The 13,805-nt window shown below is 43.4% G+C and overlaps 1 protein-coding gene across 5 annotated transcripts in view; it reads right to left on the bottom strand.

Moving 5' to 3' along the window:
- LOC143110437 (MAP/microtubule affinity-regulating kinase 3) overlaps positions 1 to 10,434 on the bottom strand; it is a 65,369-nt gene extending 54,935 nt beyond the window's left edge. For all 5 annotated transcript variants that reach the window (XR_012984158.1, XM_076273326.1, XM_076273328.1 and 2 more), the window contains exons 1-3: positions 9,758 to 10,434; positions 3,764 to 3,955; positions 2,883 to 2,936 (exon numbers count right to left, since the gene is read on the bottom strand). Coding sequence is in view for 4 of the 5 variants with exons in the window: in XM_076273326.1 (XP_076129441.1) it covers positions 2,883 to 2,936; positions 3,764 to 3,955; positions 9,758 to 9,808 (297 nt within the window). In the remaining variant the exon portion in view is untranslated. The remainder of the gene's footprint in view (positions 1 to 2,882; positions 2,937 to 3,763; positions 3,956 to 9,757) is intronic.
- Between the last annotated feature and the right edge of the window lie 3,371 nt (positions 10,435 to 13,805).

The following is a 13,805-nucleotide window of genomic DNA, read 5'->3' as shown; positions in this document are numbered from 1 at the left end:
TTTATTTGTAGGCCTATTGGATATGGTTGTGGACAAGCTGCTTCAGTCAGCAAGCAAAGAAACTTTGAGATTAATGCAATACAGTTTAAAAACCACCATACACTACACTCTCCAAAATAATTACAGTTAATCGACATATCTTTTACTGTTTCAACATAAAATCATTACAACAACTATACGGAGGGGGGGGATTATTGCTGGATCCATTGTATTAGACTACATTAGAGATTTTTGCTAGGTGTACCCAAAGAACTGGCAACTGGCATACCCAGAGATACAGGCTTTTTTTAGAGGGGGAGGAAGGGGCTTCAAGGTCCCCCAAGATGCCCCAATAACGCCCACGGACAACTCCACGGTTATGCAACAGCAAAAAACCAAAGGCAGCATCTGGCTTACGCAACCCAGAAGACTTTGCTTCTTTTTTATTGCTTCCTAGGGACTACCTGGGAGGGCCAGTGAACCCGAGCGATTCCGAGCAGAAGGGGTCAACGCACCTCAATAACTTACAATCCCTGAACGGCAAAAAAAAAAATACATTGCCAAAGTCTTACACAGAGCAAAGACTCACTGCGCGTGGGTCTCTGCACGATGAGAAGGTCCTGGAGTCACATAGTACCTACCGATGTAACAAAACAGGCTAGACCTCATTACTGAATAAGGGACGAGATAATCCTAGTCAAAGTGGAATAATGAGTTATCGTCGAACGCTGCAAGGAGGACAAAAAAGAAAGAAAAAAAGAAAAAGCCGCAAAGCCGCGCTGATCTATGCTTCTGGGCTGTGTGTGAGTTTTGAGTGCTGTCTCAGAGCGGCTAAGAATAGCTTGGAGAATCTGAAAGTGCCCTCTTCTCTTGACTTGGCATCTTTTCATTTATTCTAACGCATCCGCGATGATGCATGCTTTGACAGCTTTTCGATTTCATATACCAGCAGAAGAATTTATATTATCACTATATTCATGATGTGTCAAGATAAATCTAATCTAGTATTGAGTGCTGGCATTTTCACTTTAATATGCTGTTTACAAATACATTCTTGCAGTTTTAATTATACCATTACTAAAATACTGATTAAGTCAGGTGTGCAATGCATTTTCTTTTTTTGCAACCAATAATTTGTAAATATTCTATACAACTATTCTGACAAACATGAAGCTCTACAAAATGTCCATTGTGAAGAGGGTAATCTTCCATGGCTGCGTCACACATTATGGAATGGGCCTTAATTGAACTCTGGTGTTCAAAAGCTCCTCGCCTGATGGCTCATACACTTTCTGCACAACGGGGGCTAATCACCGTCCGTACCCCATAAGCAGAGGCGGGTTAAACGTCGCCCACACCAGCGTGGGGCCTCCATGACGAACACCGCGGCCATTCAAAGTCCATTAGGGACCGCCGGAGCACTTTGTGAGCACAGCCAATCCATAATGCCCCAGCTTTCCCCAGGAGGACTGTATGTACTGGACTGGGCCAGGGGAACGGGGATGGGGGGGTGGTGTGTGTGTGGATGGGGTGGGGGTCTGCTTTGAGCGAGAGAGAGAGAGAGAGAGAGAGAGAGAGAGAGAGAGAAAGAAAGAAAGAGAGAAAGAGAGAGAGAGAGAGAAAGAAAGAGAGTGAGACAGAGAGAAAGAGAGAAAGAGAGAGAGAGCCTAGTCGTCCCAGCCTAGTCTAGCCTCTAGCCTCGGCCGGCCCCGTCCTCTTCTCCCACCGTGAAAACCGCGTGCTGAGCCGTGGGGCTGTCGATTGGCCGGCGAATGGAAAACAAACTAAATCAATGGCCTGGAAAAACAAGTGCCACCTAATTACAGGGACGAACGGGATCGGGAGGGGAGGAGTAGGGAGGAGAGGAGAGGGGGAGCGACACTGGCACCCTCTCCTCAGCCTCAACGTGACAACACAATCCATACCCACCATCCCCACAGCGTAGGGGAGGGAGGTTAGTCGGCAGAGCAGGCTCTCTGAGCTGGGCTGAATGTTCTGTGCACCGGAGCGAGGAACGACAGGGCCATATGGACTGGACAGAGGCTAAACATGAGTTGTCAGTAATGTCCTTCACAAAACACATCCCAATAGTCCAGCTAACACATAATACCCCATACACTTCAAACCGCACACACACACACACACACACACACACACACACACACACACGTACACGCACAAACACACACACACACACACACGCACATATACACACATACTGATGCCCTTCTCAAAACAAACCCCAACAGCCCAGTTTACACATCATATCTCAAGCACTTCAACTGCCCCCCCCCCCCCCCCCCCCCGACCCACACACACACACACAGTGATGCCCTGTTCTCAAAACGCACCCCAAACATCCCAGCTAACACATAATATCCCATGTGTGATCCTCCCACAGTGAATCCCACCAGCCCAGTTAACATATTTGTCCCAAACACTTCAAAGCACAGACACACCCACATCCACCCCATCAACCCCCACCCCCTTTCTCCAAGAAGACAGACACATGCATGGCAGCTCCTGCGCGCCCGGGCCCCTGGCTGGCTCATCTCTATTCTCCACGCCTGCCGGGTTATTCTTAGCCGACCCAAGCGCCGGGGTTAATCCGCCCGTCACTCGTCCCATGGCCTTCCCACGCAATCCACTCCACTCCAGCCCAATCTCCCAGCATGCACCAGGGGGGGGCTCACACGAGAAAACACAATCACGCTCAGCCGTGGCCGTTTGCTGGCCCTCCCACGTGGAGAGCCGTAATGCTTTGCATGCCGATCCACTGACACGGCAAGTGACACAACAACAGAACACTGACAGAGAAAGACAGAGAGAGAGAGAGAAAGAACGAGAGAGAGAGAGAAAGACAGAGTAAGTGAGTGAGTGAGTAAGTAAGTGACAGTGCTTACCTTCTGAAGACTGGTAGGATTCAGTTGAGTCTTATCGATAATTTTGATGGCCACCTGTAAGACAATAAAATGGGGTGGGCAGGGCAAAGGGAAGAGAAACTCAGTCCAAGTCAGTGACCAGTGTTATTATCAGCCTAGCAGCACACCTGCGTTCTAGAAAGTCATGGACTGCCCTACATGTGATGGCAAACACTGGCATCCGTAGTTCTGCTGTTGCTAGTTCTAGTGCGGGTTTGTCCTTAGTGGACTTACTGTGCTAAATTGTCTGGATGGGAACAACAACAGACATGTTGCAATGAAGGCACAAGGCCGAGTGTCTGAACTCCACGATGACCACGAGTTATCGGTTAAAACCTGAAAGCTCAGCAACACATGTTATGAACAATATAGACTTCCGCAATTATGCTTGAAAACATACAACTCTCACGCCTGCCTAAGCTTTGCCAAAGGCTGACGACTTCACAACTGAAAACACCGAAAATCATGGGGTGCAGCGACTTCAGATTCAGATCATGCCAAACATGTGGTTGTCCTATGGTACATGCTGAAAGCCAGGCAGCATGGAAAACTGTCACAGGCCGAGACCTACATTGATGAACCGAAACCTGTTTCCATAGAGGATTCTTTCTGCACAGAACTGCAATTCAGAGCAGCCAGACTGATCTGGAGATAGGGGCCCATCATCACTCATAACCTGGGGCGCACACTTGTGATTCCTATTGCCTCGGATTGTTACAAAAACATTGTTTGTGCAGATAAAGGTCAAGTGAGGGCAAGAGACCACGAACGCAAACACACACACACACACACACACACACACACACACACACACACACACACACACACACACACACCTGAGCGGTCAGTACACACACTCTTACCTCTCTCCCTGTCAGGATGTGTCGGGCGAGCTTGACCTTGGCGAAGTTGCCCTTGCCGATAGTTTTGAGCAGCCGGTAGTTACCGATGTGCGGCTGCTCGTCGGTACAGGAGGCGATGGAGTTCCTGCAGCGGGCACCCGAGCGACCGGCCCGCGTGGGCACCTCACTGCGCCCATCACTATGGGAGGTGTGCTGAGGAGAGAGAGAGAGAGAGAGAGAGAGAGAGAGAGAGAGAGAGAGAGAGAGAGAGGGAGGGAGAGGGAGAGGGAGAGGGAGAGGGAGAGGGAGAGGGAGAGGGAGAGGGAGAGGGAGAGGGAGAGGGAGAGGGAGAGAGAGAGAGAGAGAGAGAGAGAGAGAGAGATCAGTGGTGTTTTACATTTACATTCAAGTTCCAGACACAATAACAACTAAAAACAATGTAGAGTAATCACACTAAACAATGTTTGCATGTTGCTGTTTTAAGGCACTTTATTCAAATATAATGACACATATATACGGGACAACTAACATCAACAGAGAAAGAGAGAAAGAGAGAGAGAGAGAGAGAGAGAGAGAGAGAGAGAGAGAGAGAGAGAGAGAGAGAGAGAAACAAGACAAGGAAGAGGAAGGGAGTTGTCTAAGACTCTTGTAAACACGTTGATGCCACAAGCTGGGGGAAAGAAACAGGTCTTAAATATATATATATTTATATGTAGGTAAACATCTTTTTACTCTGTTTGCTCTGTTTCATATAACAAGAGTGGGGAAATAATATTCTTTTTATTCTTTCTTCTTTTTTAAAAATAAGAATAAAAGAAAAAAAAAATACAGTTTATGTGGAGAAGCAGGAGTTGCTGTCAGATGCTGGCTTATCTGGGGCAGTTTGTGAATTCACGTGGAGTCAGTCGAGTTTGGGCAACAGAGCTTGTTCTTTTGATCAACAGTAGCGTTTCCCTCATGAGAGGGGACTTGTGGCCGGATGTGGTCGCACACGTGGCCGCCCTGGCGGAGGCAGCGGCACACTAACGCTAGGCTACCTGATCATCTGCCTCAGATTGATGTGAGCATTTGTTTGGCTATTTTAACCTAAAACCCAATGTCAGTGATGGGTTTGACAACAAGATCAAAGTCTAGGCTATCTGGCTACTCAAATTGTGTCACAAAAATGTATGACTTCTGATAGTATACAGATTCACTAAAACTCTGAACACAATCTTACTATTTTTTCTCTGAGTTGAGATCTAGCCTACGTTGAGGTGCAGACAACATTTTTCAGTACTGCCTAGCAGCAAAACGAGCTCTAGTCAATATACTTTGGCACAGAGTTCAATATTTCACATAGAGGTAGGCTAGTCGAGCTCAGGATACTTTGACATGGAGCAGAGACTGTTTGGCAGCTGGATGACTGCACTGCTTTTTGAACTGCTGCTACACCATCAATACCTTTCTCTGCTGTGACAAGATGTGTTGTGACACGATATGAAAAACAGATAAGGCCTGAGGTTTATAGATCATTCGGAGCGAAATACACTTGCTCTATGACAGGTCTATGACAATCTGCTATGGCAACCTGCTTGGTACAAAAAGAGGAACAGTTTGTCTGGAACAGATTCTTCAATGAGGGATTGGAGATAAAACTAAACTACATACAAAAAGGCTGGAGTGGAGCTGAATGCACATCTGCAACAAGAACATGCAGAAAAGGAAACAGTTTCTACTTGTAGCATTGCCTATCTAGAGAGCAGGACCTGCCAAAATTTGGAAGAGAAAGAGAAAGAGAGAGAGAGAGAGAGAGAGAGAAAAAGAGAGAGAGATAGAGAGAAAGAAAGAAAGAAAGAAAGAAAGAAAGAAAGAATACAAAAGCAAGCATGATGCCAGACTGCAATCAAGCTTTCATGTACCATAAGGGCTGACAATTTGGGTGCATTCTATCACTAATGCTAATGCGGCCAAGAGCATGATCTGATTTGACAGGGATGATTTAGGCCAGGGCATTGATTAGGCCTGAGCACATTTCGCTCACACAGACTGTGACGACTATAGAAACACAGTGGACAGGGCAGTGGAAGCTAAAATCAATGGAGGGCTGTGGAACACCACTGTTGAACCAGCTGTAAGGTTGTCAATGAAGGCCACACCACGTAGACTACGGGCCAAGTATCAGAAGTGTAAAAAACAGCTGTGTGTTTTTTGAGCAACAGATCAGACAAAGTGTCTGCAACAGAACTTGACATTCTGGCTTGACTTGTAGGCTATCTACTTGAAGTCAATGTAACTTATGACTACACACAATCTATAAATGTGTCTTTCCCTGAAAGCCTCAGCAACAGACAGAAATGGAGAATGATACAAAAAGCACTCACTTCTGAACAAATAGGTTACCCCAAGAGCACAGTACATTCTATTAAGGCAGTGGTTTTCAAAGTGGGGGCCGGGGCCCCCTGGGGGGCCGCAAGGGGGTGCCAGGGGGGCCTCAGCAAATTGGAAGGAAAAATAAAAGCAACAAATAAATACATTTGAAATATACCTATTACTATGAGAGTTGTTATACAATGTCATTATAATAATTTGGTGCATATCTGAAAATTATAATGACTGGGAATAATAGTAGAGTGATAGCTCTCATATAGCAGAAAGCTCCAAATGCAATGTTTACACACTGTATTCTCCATTGCGAAGTGCTTGTGGCTAAAATAATTATTAGGATTATCTTAATGTATTTTTACATTTGCCGTAGTATTGTCTATGGGTTTAATAACACATTAAAGGGGTCCTTGGCCAGAACCTAGTGGTATTTGGGGGGCCTTGTCATGGAAAAGTTTGGGAACCCCTGTATTAAGGCACATTCTTATTAATAACTTTGAGAGGGGGGGGAATAAATGAAAGGGAAACCCTATAACAGGAAGCAGGGCTTGTTTACTTAGATTAGATTATCCTTATTAGCCAGCACATTATCTGCCATCAGGCTAAATCCCAGGGGACCTGACAAGACAACTGTGACCGACCGATCAGGACTCTCCTGTTAAGGGCCACTGTTTTAGAAGGACACTCTGAAGGATGGCAAATTGCTGGAGAGTGCCTTATAGACAAGTTTATATTTTCTATCAATCTAAACCGGACACAAATGAGACTCAGACTGAGTGGCCTGGATAGCACGCCAATCAAACGACTGTTGGAATCAATGGGAATGATTTGGGACATGGAAACTGTGAAATACAAACAGCAGCACCAACCAAATAAAGCCTTTTGGCCTTTTGAGCCTGTGTGGTAAGCTATTCCATAAGAGCTGCTCTTTCTATTCAATAGGTTCACACAAAGACAAGAGAGTCACCACTTCTGGTGACAAAGATTCCCTTCCTGCTGAAACCGTGAGTTTAGACCTGAGTAGTCCCATTAGCAGAGAAAGAGAGAGACAGAGAGAGAGAGAAAGAGAGAGATAGCGCTTTCAGACATACGTGTAAGACCGGAGGTTCTGCGGATGTTAAACGGTGGGAGAGAGAGAGAGAGAGAGGTAAAACTCAGAGAGAGAGAGAAGCATCTAAACGAATCTGGCCTCAAGGTGCGCAAAAGGGAGGAGTGAGAATTCAGGGCACAGAATAGGACTCGGCATGTCTTCTCCGAGCCAGTGTGTCTGTTCAGAGACTAGTGAGGGCGTTCTGTCTGTCTGTCTGTCTGTCTGTCTGTCTGTAGAGGAAAGACTCAATGATGGACAGTACCACCTGTTCAAATAAACACACTCTTTTTAGTTCCATTCAGTGACCTTTTAGGTCCCTTACCAAGCTAGGGTAAAGCAAGACTCCCATTATTCAAGATACGCAGCAATCACATGCACATGCACAAAGTCTGCATGGCAGAAGTGGACAATACCCATATACGAATTAGTCAATCATTTGGGACTAAAATGAATGCACTCATCTTCTAGCACGAACATGGGTAATAAAAATCAGTCACTCAGAACTGAAATCAAAACCCCAAAACTGATGATGCAAACCACTATCCCCATGTTGTTTGAGACAAGAACTGGATTAGGTGCAAATCTAGAAGGACCGATAACCTTTAAATATGAGGAGGCTGTAGGTTATGCATTACAGAGTTGAGGGTTTCTTCAGTGCAATTTGCATATAGTGCAAATTACATATAAATTAAGCCTGCCCATGAAAGTGACCTAAATTAGGATCTGAGACACAGTTTTTCTAGGTTGCCTTGAGCAAAAAAAAAAAATGCATTGCAATTCATTCTAAGATAGAGCGACTGCAAGACTGTCCTCGTTTTGTTCACAATTTCAAGAGTATTCTATCCCTTACAGTTTAGGCTAGATAAACCAGTGAAGCAAGCGCCTCTTACCTGGATATAATATGGTTGTGTGCTATCGAAAGTTTATGCTTTCAGAATATTTTTTTGCCGACAAAGTGGCTCTCTTGGAGCCTTCTCAGGCTCTCATCAAAACAACCATAGTAACAGGAGACCCATTTTCTAAAAGGGGCATCTGAACAGCCACACCTCCATAATGGGCCAAATTTGTCTTTCCACATACAATTAGGTTAGTCATCATCATTACATCCAACCTCTAAAGACAACCTATTTGTCAAATAACATGACTGAGGCTTTGTTGTGAAGAGAATAACCAAACACATGCCCCAAGTGAAGGAAAGTTACAAAATTGCCAATCATATAACTTTTAACACTGGACCCAATGCAAACAGGTAGAAACCTTTAACAAGCAACAACATCAAAGTCAACTTACAATAGTAATGCGATGCCTCTTTACTGAGTGGGACCCCTTCATCCTTGCATTGGCAATCTGAATGGCATTGAAACAGACCGCTCGCCCGTATTTGTGCTGACAGCCACTCATTGATCCGTCGGAGATCAGCGATGCTCAGGGGAGCGTGAAACCATTTCGGTCACCTGCCTTTCGGCTTGAACTAACGAGGGAATGGTGGCCCTGCTCTCCCTTTCTCTCTCTCTCTCTCTGTAGCTCTGCGAAACTGGGTTGCTTCTTGGCACACTCAATGACGCTGGTGAGGGATCATCATTTCTGCACACGCATGCCCAAGGTGAAACTGCGCAATCGCCAACAGGTAAGCTGGCGCTCCACATGCCCCTAGCACATACGCCTGAATACTTGAGGGTGACACCTTTACAACGAGGGCATACGGACCGTGGTGTCCCAGTAGCCAGCGTAGCAGCTGGATTCTGCACCCAAGAAATGAAAAACCTTGACCCAGATGTGTCCTTGCCTGAGTAGCCACACATATTTTCTAGAACCTGAATGGCGACGTTGGTCACGAGAGGCTACCACACAGGTTTTGCATTTATCAGGCATACGACAGTGGCGTTAAGCTTCGCGTGACCCACATTAATTAAAGGCCATCACCTCCAAGTGGCTCCAATGGTTCCTGTTTTAAATGTTCGCCTTAAATACAAATCTTAGTGAAAGCGTTCGTCATTGCTTTGAGCTCAAACATCTAAAGGTGTTTGTTTTGACGCTAACTTGAAAGACGTCGAACCTATTCTACCTACAAGGAATTTACGTTACATTTAAAACTTGCATTATATTAACACTACTGTGGGTCCTCCTATGTGACACAACATAGGCTATTCATGTTTTCTCTTGGTGAAAATAAAAGGTATATATGTTTAAAGTTGTTAAATTGCACTGACTATGAAATCAATACAGAGAAGCACAACTTCCGATATGCGTCATCACACCACAGTTGGTTAGACTAAAGCCTAATGTTAATGTGAACTAACGGTAGACGGTTTGATGCAATTTAACGTTATTTGTTACTTAATAGTTCTTATTTCAGAAAAGTGTGGCGATTAATTGCGGGCAGTCTTGAATGGTCAATAGTTAGATGGCTAACTGCTGATGGTCAGTCTGCAAGTGACATTTTTCTTTAGAGTAGCTAGCTTAGCACACAGGAAAACATGAGTCGAAGAGAGGACAAACTATGGGAAAGGCAAACAAGCCATGCTCATAACACATAAATAAAGTTCATATAGCCTACTTACATTTTCAGTGTCACGCTCATTGACGGTAGGTAGTGGTGTTCTCGTTGACATTTTACTGTCGGAATAGCCAAAGTGGTTCTGAGTCACGATTTGGTTTTGCAGCACCTTACTTGGATGGTTGAAAAGCGACACTCCAATTGTTGATGGTCATGGATTCGATCAACACCAATGGCAAGACAGTCAAGTTTCTGAGCAAATCCGAGGTCGGAAAGTACCCCGAGTCCAGATTAATGAAATAAATTCAAGAACCGCATTACTACACAGTAGCTTGGTATGCTACAGTCCACACGTAGAACAATTGGCAAAAGGCAACTCTTCACATAAAGTTGACCGATTAAATGGCATAACCTCTTCTTAACAAGTGGTCTGCTCAGTTTAAACAAAAATGTCCGTAATGTAAATGTAGATAACTCAACAGCAACACTTAATAGGCCCCCATAAACTGCACACAACGTTCAGACAAGGAAAAGGGGAGGGGATGGGGGAGTTCACGTAAACCGGTCTCAGAATTTGCTGCCAATTTTTGCTGTTCAACTTCCTGTAAAAATTCCAAGTCACAAAGTTCCAGCTGAAACGTTCCTCCTGGTTTTCGGGTGAATTTAAAACCAAAGTTAGACTAAAATCCTTCCATCTCGAAAGTGGATATAGCGGTGCTATTCTGCTGGATCCAAGATGGCTGCCCACTTGTAGAAGAGTGCCAAGCCAAACCCTGTAGAGCCAGAGGAAGTGAGGAAAGAGACGGCTTTAAAGCTCATTGGCGCTATAGCAAGAGAAGCGCTGTTTGTTGTTGCTAGGGTGATTACTGGGTAGAAAAAAAATCTACCTGCTCTACAAGCTGTCAGATACTGTACTTATATACATCGATCATGAACGTCACTCCCCTATTCGCCCCAGTTGCCTAGTGTGGCAGAAAATAGCTTCATTAAGAGTGGGCAATCCTTAACACATTATTTGTCACAACTACCAGGGTGGCTTCAAAAACATCTGTATATTAGGCTACTTTGAAACCAGTCATTACTGCATGAGTTTGCAGAAACTGACATGCATAATGTAGGCTACATTTTCTTTGTCAGGGCTTGCTATTTTTTTTATTTATTTTTTTATGAATGGGCCACCCCCAGCCCAGAGGTCAAGTTCTTAGGCCTAGACATCTCTCAGAACAAGACATAAGATGTGCCACTATTTATATTTATCAAGATAAAACCACACCCCCCTAAACTTCCTATATAAAGTCAGCCATTGCCTATAGTCTTGGGAATGTCGACCAATGTGAAGTTCAATCACATGTCAGGCTGACCTCATCCCGCTCCACAAAGCTGTCACTGTATGGTAGGCCTACAGCAGCTACACAAACAACCACTCCCTGCACTGTTCCGATCAACCCATCCATATGTCTACCAGCAGATAAGAAAAGGCAGATCACATAGGCTACTATTCATGTGCCTTTAATATTTTTGTTTGTTTGTTTGTTTGTTTCTTCATTTAACTGTTAGCTACTCTAATCACTTAGGCCTACTGGGGCAGCAGTGGCCTACTGGTTAGCACTCTGGACTTGTAACCAGAGGGTTGCCGGTGCCAGAGGGCCGCGGCTGAAGTGTCCTTGAGCAAGGCACCAAACCCCTCACTGCTCCCCGTGTGCCGCCGTTGTAGCAGGCAGCTCACTGTGCTGGGATTAGTGTGTGCTTCACCTCACTGTGTGTTCACTGTGTGCTGTTTGTGTTTCACTAATTCACCGATTGGGTTAAATGCAGAGACCAAATTTCCCTCACGGGATCAAAAAAGTATATATACTTATACTGCAATGTGGAAATATGAAATAAAAAAAATATCTATTATTTTCCTAGGCTAAACATTTTTTGCAACTGAGAGAATAACACTACTTTTCAATTGTCTACACATGTCCTGGGAATATTAAGTTCACATTTTTGCTGCCACACACTACAAAACAATCTTGTCTAGCCTAAGTTACTTTCTAGCAGAGGATGCCACCTTGTGGTACAAAAGGGTATTGGGAGGGACAGTGCTTTATTAGGCTACACACACACCTGTCATTACAATGCCACAACATGAACAAAGTCCTTTTTGTACCACTTTAGCCTAAACAACCAAAATACTTCAGCTTTGTTTAACTTTGCCCTTTTATTTCAGAATATGGAATACAGATTATGTAAGTTATAAATGATTGGCTTGGAAAAAACTGTATGGCATGCAGACAAACTATGCCTATTTTGCTGTAGATAATATTAAAAAACAGCTCAATACTATAATAATACAATTATAAAATGGAAAATTGCCTTTCATGACACCCAATACCACATGGAATTCATAAAACAATGAAATAACAGTAATATCATACAACGGATGCAGTAATATCCACTAATGCTATTTTAATAGCATTTTCCCATGTTTGTAGGCCAATAGGGTAAGACACTCAAGAAGGGTAGGGCTGTCATGTCTGTCATTTAATAGAGAGAGCAGACTTCTTTACCACCATTGAAGCCTATCTTAACTTACTATATCTTAACACAATTATGTCATAGATATTATTGACATGTATTCTGGTGTGCAGGTAAAGAGTATTATTTTTGCTGGTCAGAGGTTTGCATATGAGTTGGCTTGCACCAGTAATGTGCTGTCTGACTGAGATATTGTGGACCTGAAAGAACCTGGGGCGCGTTTCCCAAAACCATAGTTGCTAACTAAGTTTGTCACTTTGTTGATTGCAATGCAATTTCCCATTGTCAACCAACTAAGTTGTTAACAGGTTAGCAATATGTTTTTTGGAAATGCACCCTTGGAAAGAAGGCAGGCAGCTATGGTGTGTTTCAGAAATTTAACAATAGTTATCCTGCTTGTTGTTCTCTGGGCACTGGAAAATACCCTAATTCTCAAAAAAAGCCCTCAGGCACCTATTTACCCACAAATTGCACAACATTAAAGAGACATTATTTTGCCCCATAATATAGTCTGGTTACAAATAGATTTCAGTATTCGTTGAATATGTTATTATTCCCCCTGTCTACACTATTGTGAACGAATGTATGTTGACTTCAGTCAAACACCTGCCTACCTGATTACACAAGTTCAAAGCTAAAATACATGCTGGGTATTAGCATTCATTTCATAATACTCCCTGGAAAATCACTATGACCGTACATGAAAGACAAATCCCATAGACATACATAATTAAGGAAACCAGAATTGTCAGACATTCCATATGACAGCAACTTAATGCTATCGTGACGGCCTAGCTGTGACATAGGCTTGAAGTCATCGGGTTAAAAAAAAAACAATAAAAGAACAGAGCAGACCTTCACACACAGATAAGGTGCATACATTCACATTCAGAGGCATGAGGAGCGTGATATTGTTTGCTCACTGGTAAGACTTACCCTTGGAGTGTAATTGACAATGCTGATTACAAAATGGTTTAAATCGGCAAATGATTAACCTGTGAATAGGATATCAGAGATGTAGTGATTAGATTGTTGGTAGACTGAAAGCAAGCCAGATTATACATTAGTATAATGGAGAGTGTGAGCTTTCTAATTCACTTAAGTTTAGTAATGCCACTAAATGAACTTTGCAGATAAGATAACAGAATAGTTGTTTTGTTGTTACTGTCACCTAGCTTGAATATTCCTTATTTTATAAGTCACTTTGGATAAAAGGACTAATTTATTAGGCCTCCTTGATGGAGAGCAGAGTTCAGTCTGGTAGAATCACCTATCAAACATTTCTTTACACAACCATCACTTGATCTGTCATTGAATTAATGTTGAAATGAATGTTGAAATAGCATATTACACATATTTCTGAAGCTAAACTTGAGGCTTCTTGGCAGGCTGTGAAATTGTAATACTGTATGTTCTTGATGTTCAAAAAAATGAAAATAAATATTTGTTAAATAAATTGTGTTTAAAGAATACAGTAGCCTAGGCAATGAATTACGCCTTGGCGTATTTGTACTCAATAATTTGTCCAATGTTTTCATGCTCTCAAATATTGCTTTACAGGATGTCTTACAAAACCCCTCCATTGTTTGAAT

Source organism: Alosa pseudoharengus, unplaced genomic scaffold (genome assembly GCF_046254945.1).
Source record: "Alosa pseudoharengus isolate Yale_2024_CS ecotype anadromous, Long Island Sound unplaced genomic scaffold, YU_APseudo_1.1 YU_APseudo_1.1_scf_7, whole genome shotgun sequence".
NCBI lineage: Eukaryota > Metazoa > Chordata > Actinopteri > Clupeiformes > Clupeidae > Alosa > Alosa pseudoharengus.
This window is presented reverse-complemented; position numbering and strand designations above follow the sequence as displayed.